This window comes from Folsomia candida, unplaced genomic scaffold, assembly GCF_002217175.1.
Source record: "Folsomia candida strain VU population unplaced genomic scaffold, ASM221717v1 Fcan01_Sc008, whole genome shotgun sequence".
NCBI classification, from domain to species: Eukaryota; Metazoa; Arthropoda; class Collembola; order Entomobryomorpha; family Isotomidae; genus Folsomia; species Folsomia candida.
Genome location: NW_019091200.1, coordinates 4,979,068 through 4,995,258, shown reverse-complemented (window position 1 = coordinate 4,995,258; position 16,191 = coordinate 4,979,068). Strand labels below are relative to the sequence as shown.

Here is a 16,191-nt window from a genome sequence, read left to right as displayed (position 1 = left end):
TTAGAAAAGTGGTAAAATTTAGGGGAAACTGCAAACATTTAGCCAAATTTGTCCCACTTTCACCTAGACAAATTTCAGGATAGTCGTTTAAAAATAGTTTCCCTATTTAGCCTTTGATAGTATTTGATACAGGAGGAATGTGGCGATTGAAGAAATTCACTCGGATGTTTGTAACCAATAAAATCTGGAAACTTATTTACAAAAGTTTCCATAAATTTACAAGAATTACGATGGAAAATAAGGCTACAAACGTATTGTAAAAATTCACTCGGATGTTTGCAACCAATAAAATCTACAAATTTGCAAAGATTACGATGAAAACTTAGCTTACAAACGTTTCTAAACTCATCACGGGTATCGCTTGGTTTTGTAAATCTTATAGGTTACAAATACCAGAGTGAAATTACAAGGAACTCGGTTTTATAAGATATGTGGAAAATATGACAAGTTCGGTTTCCTGATTTTTTTTCAAAATATCCTAAAAATATTTTAAAACTTATTTACTTGGTCATGCCGGCGAGAATATCAGAGGTGGGGGAAGAAGACGCGTAGTTGGCGTTTCCTGTGGGGTTCACGCTGGGGTTGAGATTTAAGTTGACGTTGAAGGGGAGGACTTTTGAGTTGAGAAAGATGGGGTCGCCCGCCTTGGGATTGTACATGTAATTTCCTTCCCACTCCTTCCCGTGAGATATTTCCTGTAGCAAGTGGTCGTGGAACGGGGGTGGCAATGGGTGACCGTGGTGTTGACCCTGCAATCAGGAAAAAATTCATTAAGTTACGACTTTACTCATTATAGGAAGCATATTTTTCGCCAAAAATCGGACAAAACTTCATTTTGCCAGTTTGACACAGATTTTGCAAAAAAATGCTTATGCAAAAAAACTGAAATTAGACACAAATTTCATTCGGTTTCTACTTTAGGTACTAATTTTAGTAAGGATGTTTTTCTAAAAAAAAATCGGACGAAACTTGATTTTGTTGCAGATTTTGCACAAAAAATCGCAAAAATGAAAATAATTCTTTATAATTTTAGTAACATCAAAATTTAAACCTTGATGTCAAATTTCTATTAAAATTTACTCTGTAACATGCAAATTTTGATTCTCAGATCAACAAGTTCTAACAGACTGTACCTAATTTACGACTTCGCATTGCACATCAGACACACATGTTGCAATTTTTTCGCAAAAGAATTGCACAATATTTGTCTTTCCATCTGAATATTTATGAATATAAATACCTGTTGACTCGTCGTAGCTACCGCTGCCCCAGCAGGACTAACTCTTCCCCCAGTATTAAGTGTCGTCGGACTGTTGGCGTCATTCCTTCCTTGGACGTCGGGCTCCATGGTCAAACTGTTATGGTGCCCACCACCCCCACGGGTTTGCAATTCGTGAAAGTCGCATCCTGTAATCTCCTCGCATGAGTAGCCCATCAACCGTTCGTAAGCTCGATTCACAAACTGTAAGCGACACAGAAACAGGGTCAATATTTGCTCTCTCAAAGTGCAAACACAAATATTCTCTACGTAACAAAAGTAAAGTGAAAGCTCCACTTATTTTTAATTGACAAATTTTTATGAAAGAGTTACATTTTTCAAGAGAAATTTTTAATCTTCAATTGAATTTCAGTATAAAATTATATTTTTGCAAGCTATGTAACAAAATACTGGAGTATATAACAAGTAAACTCAACAAAAATTCGAGACAAGATTTCCTGGATTTTCACTAACAAAATTTGACCGACAACAAATTTCAAAAAATTACTTTGATCGACAAAAAATTTAAAAATATATTATTTTTATCGACAAACAACTTCTTTTGGTCACAAAAAATTCAATTTACAATTCAACGGATATTGCCATTTCCCAAATAAGTAGCTGCATCTACAGCGATTCAGTTCGTGCCAAAATTTTGCAATCATTTCAATTAAGATTAGATTTAACGCCGAATGAAATAGTTTTAACAATTTAGTAAAATTAAAAGCAAGACAGGTAGAATAATCCGTTTCAATTCATGAACTTACTTGGATTCGATGGGACGAGTCTGTAATTTGTATCATGTCGCGACACTGGTCCAGCGCGACGAGCAGGGTTTTCGCCGACCCCAACTTGAGCGCTGGGAGGAGAAAGCAGCGCTCATATTGGGCGAGTTGGTGGTGCCAGTGGTTGGACGAGGTTAGTCCGCAGTCTGTCTCAACCTGCGAGGGAAAGTCGATTTTTTAGTAAAATTTAACACAATAATTTTGTGAGTGTGCAATTTTCTGCAAAACGGGAGGTTTTGAAATATGAAATGTGTTTGGTACAGAATTTTTTAAATTTGTTTTTTTAATATGAATTTTTTTAAATATTTTTTTAATTATGTAATTTAATGCGCGAACGGCAGGTTTCGAAATATGAAATGCTTTTAATGCAAAATTTTCATAATTTGAAATAATTATTTTTGAAATATGCATTTTTTTAAGTACATAAATAGATCTTTTACCCAGTCCACTCCGTAGTCTTGCAAGTTACAAATGACTGATTCACACTTGTCGAGAGAGCTGCAATTTCCACAAGTACAACAACTGCTCAAATTAATTGGTACTCTGGTCGGAAAATATGTCCGAAATATGTAATTCCCAAATTAGATAAAATCGTAAAATTCTAAATTGTAAAAATCATTTACAATTATCAAAATACATCAAAATTTTCATCTTAACTTTAAAAAAAATCTCTCTTTTTCCTTAAAAAGTATACAAATTTGACCAAAAACTTACTTCTTTTTCACAAACGCTACCACAACAAGGGTAGAATTTTCATCCTTTAAAGATCTGCAAAAAAGAAAAAAAAACATATTTTTTAGACAAAAATAAAATCTAATCAATTTTAAATTCAATTTTCTTTTCAACAATGTCGCAATTTATTTCATGACAAAATCACACAACTTTCCGAACCAGGTGAACTTTTAGACCATAAATTCCATCAGAAACGAAAATACAATTTCATTTCTTTCACTCAGAAAAGATTGTGTTTCTCGAAAAGAATGACGTCGTTGTGTTTCCTCATTTCCGTATAAATTGCGTTTCTTGCATCGGTATGAAAGAGCGACGAACCGATAAAAAAATTAATTTCGTGTAATATTTGATTTCATAAAAAATCAGGACACACAAGTCGACCTCATTTTTACGAAATCACCGTTTCGATTTTTTTGTTCTCGATTGTTTTTTATTGAATTTGAAGCTTATCGAGTTGAACTGAGTGACTCGACCCACCTGGACTGGTGCCGGGTGGGCAAAACTACATTCTAAATAGTGAGGTAGCAAATGTTGGAATGAATTAACTTATTCTGGGGTTGGTAACAATTTGAACGAACATAAAATTCAAAATTCTTAATTTGTCCGAGTATCGCGTCAACGATAGGTTTTTAAAGAAAATAGTGTTACAAAGTAAAATAGATCTTTTATTCATTTGTAATGTATTATTTGTAGCATTATGGAAGTAGAAATTTAAAAATTCATTCCTAAAATTTTGAAGATTTTATTTTGTATTTTTAAGAAATAAAAAAAGAAATATAAATCACAATTACAGTGATTGGAATAGATTTAGGATATTAACAAAAACTATAATAAGCCAATTCATACTAAATTGTAGTTACTTGTGTAAAGAGTAAAGCTAGCCGATTGATGACAAATTTCGTGGCAAATTACACAAGTGCACAACTCCTGCCAACTGTCATTTAGCGACAAATTTTTATTTTGTGACAAATTCTTCATCATAAATCCCTAAGTTTTTACCACATTATTTAGAGTGCTCATACAGTCTGTAATCTCATTAAGGAGAAAGTACGCACGTACACACTTACTCCACTTCCTGATAAAATTCTCCCCATTTCCTGTACGAAAAGAAATCCCTCTTCTCAACTCAATTTCATAAAAATTAGACGATTTGCTCGCAATCTGCAAAAAATCTGGGCTTTCTTTCTCATTAGAGACTTGCTTTATTCGTATGTCACATATGCACATATGTATAGCGGTGTAACACGACGTATTAAATGGCATGACACATGTCACATGAACACGTACTCGACATGACAGGTGGATTGAATATGTGTAAATGTCGTGGGAAATGTGACACATTTTCTTTTCTCGGTTTTCAAGCTAAATAGAATATTCTTCTTTTATGTTCGTCCCACTCAACAACCACACACAACCCCGGAAGAAAACCACTGAAAAGTATCAAAATTGTGTAAAAGGTACAGAACTCTTGGTACCAAGTTGGTAACCAATTTGAATTTCGCGCGAAACCAAATGTTAGGCAAACGTTTGAAAATCAGTAACAACTTGTTTCATATGATTTTACCGAATTTTAAGTCAGAACTAGAAATACATAATTTAAAAATTTTACCAAATTGGTAACATATTTTGCAACAAACAAGCTATTGCATTGGTAACACAAATTATTACTCCTCTTACTCGAAAACACGACCAAACTGGTCCTTAAAAATTTTCTTAGCGTGCCCCATCCCAGAAACAGAAATCTACTAGTGTTCGTAGAACCGATCCGATAATATCCGATCCGTGGGATCGGATCGGTTTTTTATCAGAAAATTTACCATAACTTGGATCCGATCCGGAAATACAACCGGATGACCAATCCTAATCTTCACATCTAACAACCAACCAGCCCGAAAATGTTACCACAAACTTATTTTCCCCCAGAATATAATAATTTTGAGGTGAAACTACACACATAATACCCAAATTTAATATTACTCGTCATCGCCACAGCCACATACGAAACCACACCTGAGCAAATATCCGTTTTCAATATATTTTACATATCTATCACGTTAGTGAACTAAGCAAACATAATATTCGACAAAACAAATTGGAGCAGTTTTCTCAGAATTTGGAAAGACCTAAAATTAGACAAAGCTTGTTTTCATCTTTGAACTCTCGGTACGGATCTTTCATCTCAATTTCGTCTTATTCAGTTCTCTCTCTTCTGTAGGCAGGAAACATATTGCTTTTTTCCTCGTGTTTGCCAACTCTAAACCTAAACAACAAACAGCACTGACGTACATACGTGTGTACGTAAATCTTTATGAGAATTCTGTAGAAAATGGTATGGTGGGTAGGCATACAAAAAACATCTTTCATAATTGTGTGATCTGATCGGAAACGTAGTTTTTGGAAAGCAGGAAACGGCAAGAAAACGTGAATTAGATTCAATTTCCGGCTTACACACGGATCTCAAAAGGAAAAATAATGCTAGTAGGTAAAAGAAAAACGGCAAAATGTGTCGCTAAAACGTGTACAATTTTGGGCTGGATAAGAAGCAATTTATTTACAAAAGGTTAAAGATTTCATATTTTCGTGTTTTTTTTGCAAAAAATCAACTATTTCCAATAATACTTAATTGAAATCTGGGTACAACTTCCGATTATTTTGGAAAATGAATTTTTTTACCCGTTTTTCGCTTAAAAAAACCTTCACAATTTTAAGTTAATTCTTCAAATTTGAAACCTTTAACATGACAGATTTTGCAACTGTGTACATATAAATTGCGAATTTTTATTTGCAATTTAATTTTTAACGGAAAGTCTAAATCGCCATTTACCACATTTTTGTTAGTTTGCCGTGAATTGAAGTGAGTATGCCTATTACACTTTCCCCTTAAAAACACTGATCCGGATTCCACTCTACTTGTTGCACACGTGCATGATCTAACATAATATTTGCATATTTTAATGCGAAACTAAACATAAATTCTTTTCCAAAACCTGTTCAGATATTCATGTTCAAAGCCTTGTAGATTTCTCACAAAATTCACCAAACTTTCTCGACCTATGGGAAATCCAAGAGAGAAAAAATTGATCCCACCTCATCCTTCGTCTTCCTCTTGACTATCTACTATGCACTTTCACTCGGCAAATATTTGCAAACCTGTCAATATCTCGGTCCCAGTTTAAGAGTAAAATCGTTGGAAAATCAGGTTTTTTTCCTGTGTATCCATCCACTTTTTTTCGTTTATTATTTTCCGATCTATTCAGCACCTGGACATTTTTTTAAAATTTAAAGCATTTTTGTACAAGTCCTAGTTAATATTTTTAATTCGTCGAAAATTTTTAGCTTTCCACGAAAATCGGCAGCTTTTACAGAAATTTGTTATGTTTTGCTGCCATAAAGTAAAATTCAAGAAAGTTGACATTTGCTACATGTGTTGAGATCGGATTTTTGGTTAGGTTAATTTTCCATATTAATGTGATTGGATCACAGAAATGCATTTTAAACTTGCTCCAATGATCTTGCTATGAAATATTTGCAATTTCTCCCATTTAATGAGATTGATTTCGTTTTAAAACAAAATGCACAATTGCATTTATAAAAAAAAATACCAGAAATTTTAAAATTTGCCAAAATTTTTGTTAAACTACACCCTTTACAGCAAACAATTGAATTCCAAAACCAATTTTTCCTACTTATTTCACCTGGTCTGAAGCAAAGAAAATCAAAAAGGGAGTCGGGACAAGGAAGAGAGTCGGAAGAAATCTTTCCCCTTTATTATTATGGATTTTGCACAGAGAGAGGAAGTTAATGTTTCGCTGAACGTGAACCCTGACCGAGATGAAATTCCTTCCTTACTCTTCTTCATTCCAATTCGGTACTCTCTGGCTTCCTATGTAAGAAAAATGCACACTAAATAATTTGAAAGTGAGGAAAGTAAGAACTCTGGGCTTAAAATTTAACTTTATCAAGATTTGTAATAATTTGTAACCAGTTCAGTTACAAATGTTGAGTTATGTTATAAATGCTCAGCTATAAATGAAGAACAGACATGGGAGTTTTATGGGAGTTGCAAAAAAAATTAAACTCTTTACCATTCTAAATAAAGGTATACAACTTTATGAAAATTTTTGCACTTTTAAAAATTTATCATCAAATAAAAATATACTTTTCGATAACTTTTAGTTTAGCAAATGACACATACCATCTTCGTACTTAGGCTTGGCACCTCACTTGCATATTTTTTACTAATTCGCGAGAGACAGAGTTTATTTGAATAAACTATTCGAATATTCATGGAAAGCCCGTATTGCAGAAAATGGGTATATTAAGATTTATGTAAATGAGGTGCCAAGGCAAAGTAGTAGAGGGTAGTAAATGTTAAAATTTGTGGAATTAGAAATTATTGAACATTAACCTGTATCCTTCCCGCAGATCGATGAACCATCTAAAATACTATTAAAATAATTCATCCGCATACAAAAATCACAATTGACTCACAAGTCTAACAATGTCAAATTCTAATTCAATTCAGTCTCCCAAATTACGAAACCTTGTTGATAATACAACTTTTTGTCACCACATTATTTAGAGTGGAGTCGTGACTTGGTTTCCGCATAGAAATATTATTATTAACTTTCTTCCTTAACCGGCTAAAACTGACCGAGTTTTGTTCCGTGGAGGAAACCAAACCAAAAAATTCCGGGATTGCATTCCTCCGCGAAACCACCAACCACAAAACTTTCCCTCAAATAAGAAATTATTTTGGGAATGAAATTTCGTTTGCAGGGTTTCTTAACTATATTTTATCTTCCACTCGGAAAAAATTTGGGAAAAAGTAAGGTAAATTTCTCCTGTAGAATTTAAGCCTAAAAATAAATCAAAAATAATATGAAACCCTAGTTTTTCCAGTGATATTTAAACTTCATGAGATACACATCGTTCGTGCTGCTAAATAAATGACAAAGGTGATCATTTCTCGTGTGCAAAACGTATTTTTGAACAATTTTTATAAGTCATGCTAACTTTAAAAAAGAAACCATGCGTTTTTTGAAGAATTGCAATTAAGTATTTCCCCAAATAATTTTTAAAATGTGGTAAGTTTAGACGTCATAAAGTTTAAAAACTTTAAGTTTTATGGGAAATATCGTTTAAAAGGTGGATTAATTTCATGTCCCTTTTAAAACTTTAATAATTTTAAAACTTTAATATTCAAGTTTTCATTAAGTCGCCATATTCCGCAAAATTATACGAACTTCAGTGAAAAATAAAAAGTTAACTTGAGACACATTGCAAATAAATTGATGATTTTTTTGGTGATGTGATTAATTTTTTAGCGATAATTTCGTATTGCTCTTACTTACCTGATGACGGGGAGGATGTTGAGAGGGAGGAGTTTTGGTTGTCGGTAGTCGAGCAGGAGGAGATTAATGCCGAACGGGTCGTGACCCAGGTAGCTGAGCTGGTCGGGTATGCTGGTCAATCTGACGCCAGGCTCCCACGCGAGACGGTCACACCCCGCGAGGATCCCGTTATGCAGGGAATCCTCTTTCGGAAATATGAGGGACAGCTGAAAACAAAAAAATAAGACAAATCATTAATTATTTCGTTATTTAAAGTATTACAGAAATTTTAGACGCTTTAAGGGAAATATTTTAAATCATTTCTAAAATTTTGATGATATGATGGATTCTCTATATTTATTACAAAAATTTTGAAATCGTTATTTTGAAATCTGAGAACATACAAATCTGCAAATTACAAGTGTAATTAAAAAAGATAATTGATTAAGTATCTTACAAGTAATTACAAGTTTATGTTGTATTCAAGCCGGTGTACACTTATTGTATACCGATAATGAATTGCAGAGCTCATTTGAAATACTGACAAATAATTAATAAAGTACACTTTTTCCTCGATTTTACTCACTAAAACTTCCATGTAATTAAATTAATTTAGGATCATTATCATGTTGTAAAGTCATTTACATTTCATTTCGTCCAGGGATTAATTCTTCGTATTAATAATAAATCTACGCATTATTTGTAGATATATACGACCTACACATACATATGTCCATATAATATTAAATTACTATGCGCATAATAATAAAACTACCTAATTTTCCGTTTTTCCCACCCTGAAAATCATTCACTTCTAATTTCGACGTCATGATAAAGTACCCAAAACAGAAAATATTATTTAAGCCTCCGGTCAAACTACTCAATTCTGACTTTCATTTCATCTCCCAACTTTCACCACCCACTCGGCTTTCACCCCAATTCTCTCCCATTTACTGGGAGGACAAGGAGATGAATAATATTAGGCCGACGAGATATGTTCACTTTGTGCTCAGGCTTAACTTGCGTGTTACTCTACCCTGTGATTCAATTACTTTCAAATTATGCTCCCATTTAAGTTTTAATTGCTTCCTAGCCCAACATCGTCTCCTCCCCGCAAGGAAGACATGCTCCTAGCCGGGTAATAACGTGAAATCCAATTTCGGAAATAATAATATGAACCAAATATCATCCACACTCTAAATAAATTGGGAACTATTTTGCTAAAATGAATGGTGAATATTTTGCATACATATATGTGATAATTAACACTGATATTTTGGTAACGCTAGCCGCCCATCTAGATGACATATGACGTATACGAAATTTAAATTTATTACCAATCGGTGTCAAACGACTACAAGTTTTGTGTGTAGCTGCGATGTTGCCAAACTCGATAGCAAAATGATAACTTTTGTTACCGGGAAGACTATTTGTAAATATGATTTTTTACCAAGGTATTACCAATAATTTCGACAATACTTGTTGGAATTTGTCACCAATCGGTAGAAAACAAAAAAATAAAACAAATTATGGTTTGTGCATTAAAATTATACCATTTTTATATATTTCTTATGATGAAAAAGGTCTAATTATAAACGTTAAACAAACCTGTTACCAATCTTTGTAACTTCCTTTTACCGGATTATTTATTAGAGTGTACCATACTTCTCATATGTCAATATATGATACGATACATCTCTCTTTCTCTCTGTTTCTTCAAAGATTCTACTGTAGATCACCCCATACACAATGACGTCAATGATGAATGATGTCTGCTCTCTTCTGCCATACGCTGTCCTAATGATCCCCTCCTTTACTCACTCACTTACTTGACATTATTAACCCTACGAAAGTAAGTATGGTACAGAGAGCAGGCTGGAAAACAAAACCCCGAACAACAAATAAGACTCCAAATGTCAAGTGGAATCTGTTGAACGTGTCATTACGACAAAAATAAATTGATTACTCACAAGCAGAAACCACACCCATTTATCTTGTCTCATTTTCCTGAATTGACAACAGAAATGTGTCTTAAGGTGAAAATTTGGCAGGAAATTACATACAACCGAGAAATAATCCCCGACTACACGATGTCATCATGGTCACCATTATTAGGACAAATTGCGCTAAGAAGATTACACCGAGTAAATATAAATTGGGGGAGCAATAAATATATAAATCCACCTGTGGAAACTACCATGCGGTAAATGTACATAAATCTCAATTTTTATTTACCTCTGAGAAAAACAGACGTTCTTTGGAACGCTCTAAATAATTTGGTAACAAAATTGTCACCGAATTAATTTGGAAAGTACAAACTTGGTAAAAAATTGATCCGAATCGGGCCAATAACGAAGTGAAAATTGATTCCAACTGTAGAAAATATTAATTTCTGGCAAATAAAAATCATGAGAAAAAAGTATTTACAATTTGGTAACAAAATTGTCACCGAATTAATTTACAAATTATCAAGGTAGTAAAAAATTGTTCCAAATTTTATCAACAACGCGGTGACAAATGATTCCAGCATGGCAAAAAACTTAATTTCTACCAAATAAAAATTGTGCGAAAAAATAGGGAATTTTGTGCCCGCATTATTTACAGTGTAACAAATACTCCACAAATTGGAACCCAAGCCAGATTTTCCCTACCATTTCCGTCCCAATGAAGAAGCTCGGCCAGCACCACTTATCCACCTCCTTGTGTAAGATAACCCTCTCGAGAATAGATTTGCAACGTGTTGATTGATCTCGAATCGAGGACATTTTCTCCACTGGATCAAATTTACCCCTCTCTCTCTCAAAGTAATAAGTAAGTGAAAGTGGAGATTTGCTTACTCCACTTTCACCACCCACTCGAAATCCCACTTTCTCCCAGCCCAACTCCACCACTACTCCTTCCTTCCATGTATACATAATGGTCCTCGAGAAGAGAAGAAAAAAAATTCGCAATTTTATTTTTCGCCATCAATTTCGCAACAAGAAGACAATTTGCGAAGAGGGAAAATCTGCCCAGCAAACTTCTTACTTCTTCCATTCAGGTCAGGAGGACACACCCATCGAGATGGATTTGGGAGTAATAAATCGTAAATTGAGAGTAGAGAAAATTGCGCCTTTCTGCTGACGAGATGTGCTCCGGATTCGGACGAGGTGTCCCCAGGGCATCGCGTCGACGGGGATCATGCATGTCGAAAATCATTCCAATTCCGTCCTAGGCTTACGATTAGATTGATGTTGATTATCAGGTCAGAATTCTAAACCAGCCGAGAAGAAGAAGGTAAGATGCGCGTGGTTCAATCGACCCGACGACGATGGAAATAGGGTTAAAAGTGGGAATTTTTTAAATTAAGATGGATCGATACATATATTTACTAAAATCTGATAGGGATTTTATAAGTTAATAGTTTGTACTCATATCTCGTAATCTTTGGAAAAAATTGCCCTGATTTCGACATAAGATTGCAATTATTTTGTCATAATTTGGCAAGAAATCGATGCATATACTAAAATCTGATCGTAAATTTACACTGATAATAATTTATACTCATTTCTCGTAATTGGATCAAATTTGTTGAGAATATTTGCCCCGATTTTGAAATAAGATTGCAATTATTTTGTCGTTATTTGTCATAATTTGCAAGAAATTTACTTTGTCAAAGTTAGGAGTCAATTTTGTTTTTTATGAAGATTTGAAGTTAATATTTAATTTAAACAGGTGTTTAACTTAGAATAGACTTACTTATTTTCCCAAATTTTTATAAAGAATTATATTTTCTTTCTAAAAAAACTACCCTAATTGCGTAGCATATCTTCCACGCCACCCATTAATGGCAACCTCCCGAACTGGGTTTGATGCATCCGAAAGGTACACGGCAAACAAAATCGACCAATCTTCAGGGAAATAATATCCTCATCTTCTGCGCCCAACTTATTATTAACTACCGGTGAGCATCTTACGTTTCATGGTATATTAATAATACGCTGTTGAGATGGGCACAATTTCCTACATAGAGAAGACTTATGGATAAAAGTTGTTGTCAACTCACTTAACGTAATGACATAAAGATCGACTTTTCGTGCGTGCGTGGTGGCGTTGTCTTCTTAGGCTTTTGGTACACTCTAAATAATAATTTGGTAGTAAATAAATGTGGCCAACAACTGAGGTTTGTTATCGATTTGGTAATAATTTTGCTGGATAGAAATTTCAGTTGGATATAAATGAATAAATATGTTACAGGTTTGGTAATTTGTTGTTACCGAGTATTAAATTTGTTACTAAACCGGTAAAAAAAGTAATACTAACTCGGTGAAACGTGAGTAAATAGTTAAAGCAGATCATTACCACATTATATTGAATTTACAACTAAACTGGTAAAAAAAGTAATAACAACTCGGTAAAACGTAAGTAAATAGCTTAAGCATATTATTACCACGTTATATTGAATTTGTTACTAAACCGGTAACGAAAGTAATACCAACTCGAACTAAAGTATAACTAGTTAAAGAAAGCGGATCGTTACCACATTATTTGCGTGAGAAAGACGCGATTCTGGAAAAATCTGACACACTGGTATTGACATACTGGTGATAAATATTGATTAGAAAGCCGTAGGGAAATTAAGCCAACTATTTGGTCGAATTGCTATCAAAATTCTTCATATGAGAATCTACAAGTATACAGAAGCCAACAGAAATGAGGCAATTCACTCGGAATTCCATAACCGTATAACACGATTAAATTTTGAAAAGGCGCAAATTTTACAAAAATAATCTAAATTTAATAATCAGGTTGTGAAGAAAGTAAAATTTTCTGCTCAATAACAATTTGTAAATTTTAATCCATCAAAATCTATTTTATATCTATTTTACTTTGTAAATAACTCAACCCACATAAAACTATTTCGGTGTCAAACCATTTCAATTTTATTTCTGAAAATTTGAGAGTGAATTTTTTTTTAACTTTCAAGTATTTAGATTGAGACAAATTTCGAATTTTTCCTATCCTAACAATGTTATCTCTCATCTTATGTGAATCGCCGATTGACGTAAACTACAAAATTAGTCGATATTCTCTCTAATAAAAATAAAATAACGAACTAAACCTAATCACAGCCTAAGAAATGATGGATCTGAAACCGCCCACAAAAAAAATCAAAGTAAATTCGTTCACAAACGGGTAAAAAAACTTGTAAAAATAAACAAATAAAATAGGTCAGTCGTTCCTTCTTATTAAACAGAAGATCTCATTCATACATGAAATGAATAACTTAATTCACTTTCACTCCTACCCTGTTATTAATAAATCGGAAGTGTGCATAACTTTTTCTTATTCCTTCAGAAAAAGCAAACCACCACCGGAAATGAAACAGTGAAAAGAACTAATGACGCACTTCATACAAAATAATTTGCGTTTTATCCTTTTATTTGTAAATTCGGATGGAATACGTAGTTAATACAGTTCAATTTTAGAAATACATAATTCTTAGGATAAGTCTAAAAAAAATTGGTTTTCTGAAAATAATTTTTCTGGCAAGCATCATTGCAAAATTAGCCACATACATATATTTGCAATGCCATTTTAAAATGTTACCAATGATGACTTATCATTGATAATAAATTAGCATCAAACAAACTGAGGACATTGTCACAAACTAAATTTTTTAAGAGAAATTCGTATCGTAAACTTTAGCTAATATTAATTTTCTAATTAGTGTATTTTCACTAATTTGGAAAGTGTGGATAAGAATGTATCGCTTATCTGATAAAAGACACATTTTTCATCTTCCGAATATGTCAAATAGACAGGAGATGCGATAAAATTAAATTCGACGTCAAATCTCACAAAATTTTAAAATCTTACCCGAATCGGTGTTGACCGGAATATCGACATTGGTCCGAGTCGCACCAAATTCCCCACTCCTCGACAACCCGGTTCCGGTTTGTCCTGTAATTATAGATAAATAAAACCACATTAAAGTTATATAAAATTCACAAATCTAATAAAAAATAGACAGGGCAAAGGTCAAAGTTTCCTTTGACTTGGTAATTATGAGACCATTTTTCTTCCTTCGTTAACATAATTTAAAACCAGAAAAATCTTTTGAAATTACTGAGACTAAAATTAATAAACCTCTTACAGTAGATATGTTCCTATAGTTCCATATTTCGGTGTCGGCCAGATTTTTGAAAGTATTTGTATAACTGCCGTGATATGCAAAGTCGTAATAAATTAAAGACCAAATAACTTCCAAGCTTTTATAGGTTTAATTGATTAAAGTGTTATAAAACAGCCTATAATTTTTGGACTATAATTATTAATAAATATTCAGGTCAGTAAAGAGAAAATTTATAAATTTTCCGTATCGAATTCGTTAAACCTTAAAACAACGGAGTTACTTGAAGTGTTTTGGCACGAAGTCGTAAAAAACTATTTTTTCAAAAACTTATTTACGTGAAGCATAATCTTATCATTGAACAGCCCAATACAGAATGACGCATCTAAACAGTTTTTAAAGTATATTTTTTTGTATAAAATTAAATTATGCGACGTTTGAGTCCTACTTGGAAGTTTTAAAATAATTTAATAAATTGTCAATTTTTTTAAAACGAAGTCTTGCAATTTGCTCTCGTAATATACTGTTTTAGAAAATTATTTCAAATCTAATAAAAACACGCAGGACAAAGATCAAAGTTTCCCTGGACTAATTATAACAACAATTTTATAACTTGTAAACATAATCTAAAACCAGAAAAAAACTTTTGCAATTATTGGAGAGACAAATTAAACTTCTTGTTATGTACGCTCCATATTTCGGTTTCGTAAACAAACTTCTACACTCTAAATGCTACGGTGGTAACAAAATTTTCACCGACTGTATTTGTGTAGGCACTACCGAGTTCATACAAATTTTGTTACCGAATGATAATAATAGTTGTCGAATTAATCACTTTGATGTGAGAATTTTGAGCCTAGCGTTGTATTAAATTTGAATTTTCGTACAGAATAACTATTATCCTTCGGTAACAAAATTGTTACCAGAACTCGGTAATACTTATATTGGTAAAAAAAATTTCCCACTTCGCGAGCATACATAACATTCATGAAATTCTTGTCAAAATAAATAGCACACAATTACGGTCATCTTTCGGTAACAAAATTTTTACCAGGTCGGTAATACTCAAATCGGTGAAAACTTTGTTCTCTTCTCACTTCAAGTTCATAACACTTACGAAATTCTTGTAAAAATAGCACATTTTAAAAATAGTCTGTATTTGTTTACCTACAAAATATCTACTTAGAAATATAACTTTACAGATTACATTACATGCACGAATGACGTCCTCCCCCTTAAAAAAAAGTTGCATCAACTAATCCATTTTTTGCACTGTGAAATGCAAACTGTTTAATAACCAACCAACTAACTAACTGACCTTTGCCATCAAATTTCATCTTGTTTTGGTCTTGACGTCGCTTTTTCCTCGAATAAAACTCGATAATAAATTTATGTCGTAAAATTCAAATCATCAATTGTTTGTTTATTTATTAGTTACGTAATTCACTCCATACATAAATTACTACGTGCTGCTGCGTGTAATTGTGCCATTTTGTTGAGATGTGAGTGAGTAGTGATGTGGTCAGCATTGTGGCAAAAAAATGGTCATGTTACTTTAATTTGTTGGAATGAAATGAATTCAGCAGCAGCAGTGACATGTCATGACGTGACATTTGAAGGCAAGGAGAACCAGAAATTGGATATAAATTATGGCAAAATGAGTAGGAAATGGAACTTGTGAAGTCAAGGTGTGTATGTAATTATAAACTCGTAAAATATTTGAGAATCCAATTTATTATAGAAAACTTGCCTCTAAATAGTGGTAGTAATCGAGATTCGAAATGTGTCCTAATTTTTTGGATGTGGGAATTTTATTAGATTTTTCCGGAAACCGACACCCACGTAGGAAATTTGTGAAGAAATTTAGCCCCATTATTTGGATTTAAGTTTTGACTATGTAATAACCATTTTATTTTGAAGAGTATAATATTTGAAAAAATCTGGTTTCCATTTTTGCAAAATAAAAGCGAA

The 16,191-nt window shown here is 33.0% G+C and overlaps 1 protein-coding gene across 7 annotated transcripts in view; it reads right to left on the bottom strand.

Moving 5' to 3' along the window:
- Positions 1–16,191, bottom strand: part of LOC110852868 (high affinity cAMP-specific and IBMX-insensitive 3',5'-cyclic phosphodiesterase 8A) — a 78,817-nt gene that overhangs the window by 16,814 nt on the left and 45,812 nt on the right. For 6 of the 7 annotated variants that reach the window (XM_022101006.2, XM_022101007.2, XM_022101005.2 and 3 more), the window contains 7 exons: positions 13,968–14,051; positions 8,130–8,335; positions 2,758–2,811; positions 2,484–2,565; positions 2,026–2,199; positions 1,241–1,462; positions 505–749 (listed from right to left, as the gene is read on the bottom strand). In XM_022101006.2, the coding sequence (XP_021956698.1) occupies positions 505–749; positions 1,241–1,462; positions 2,026–2,199; positions 2,484–2,565; positions 2,758–2,811; positions 8,130–8,335; positions 13,968–14,051 (1,067 nt within the window). The remainder of the gene's footprint in view (positions 1–504; positions 750–1,240; positions 1,463–2,025; positions 2,200–2,483; positions 2,566–2,757; positions 2,812–8,129; positions 8,336–13,967; positions 14,052–16,191) is intronic. The other variant, XM_022101010.2, reaches the window with a different exon arrangement.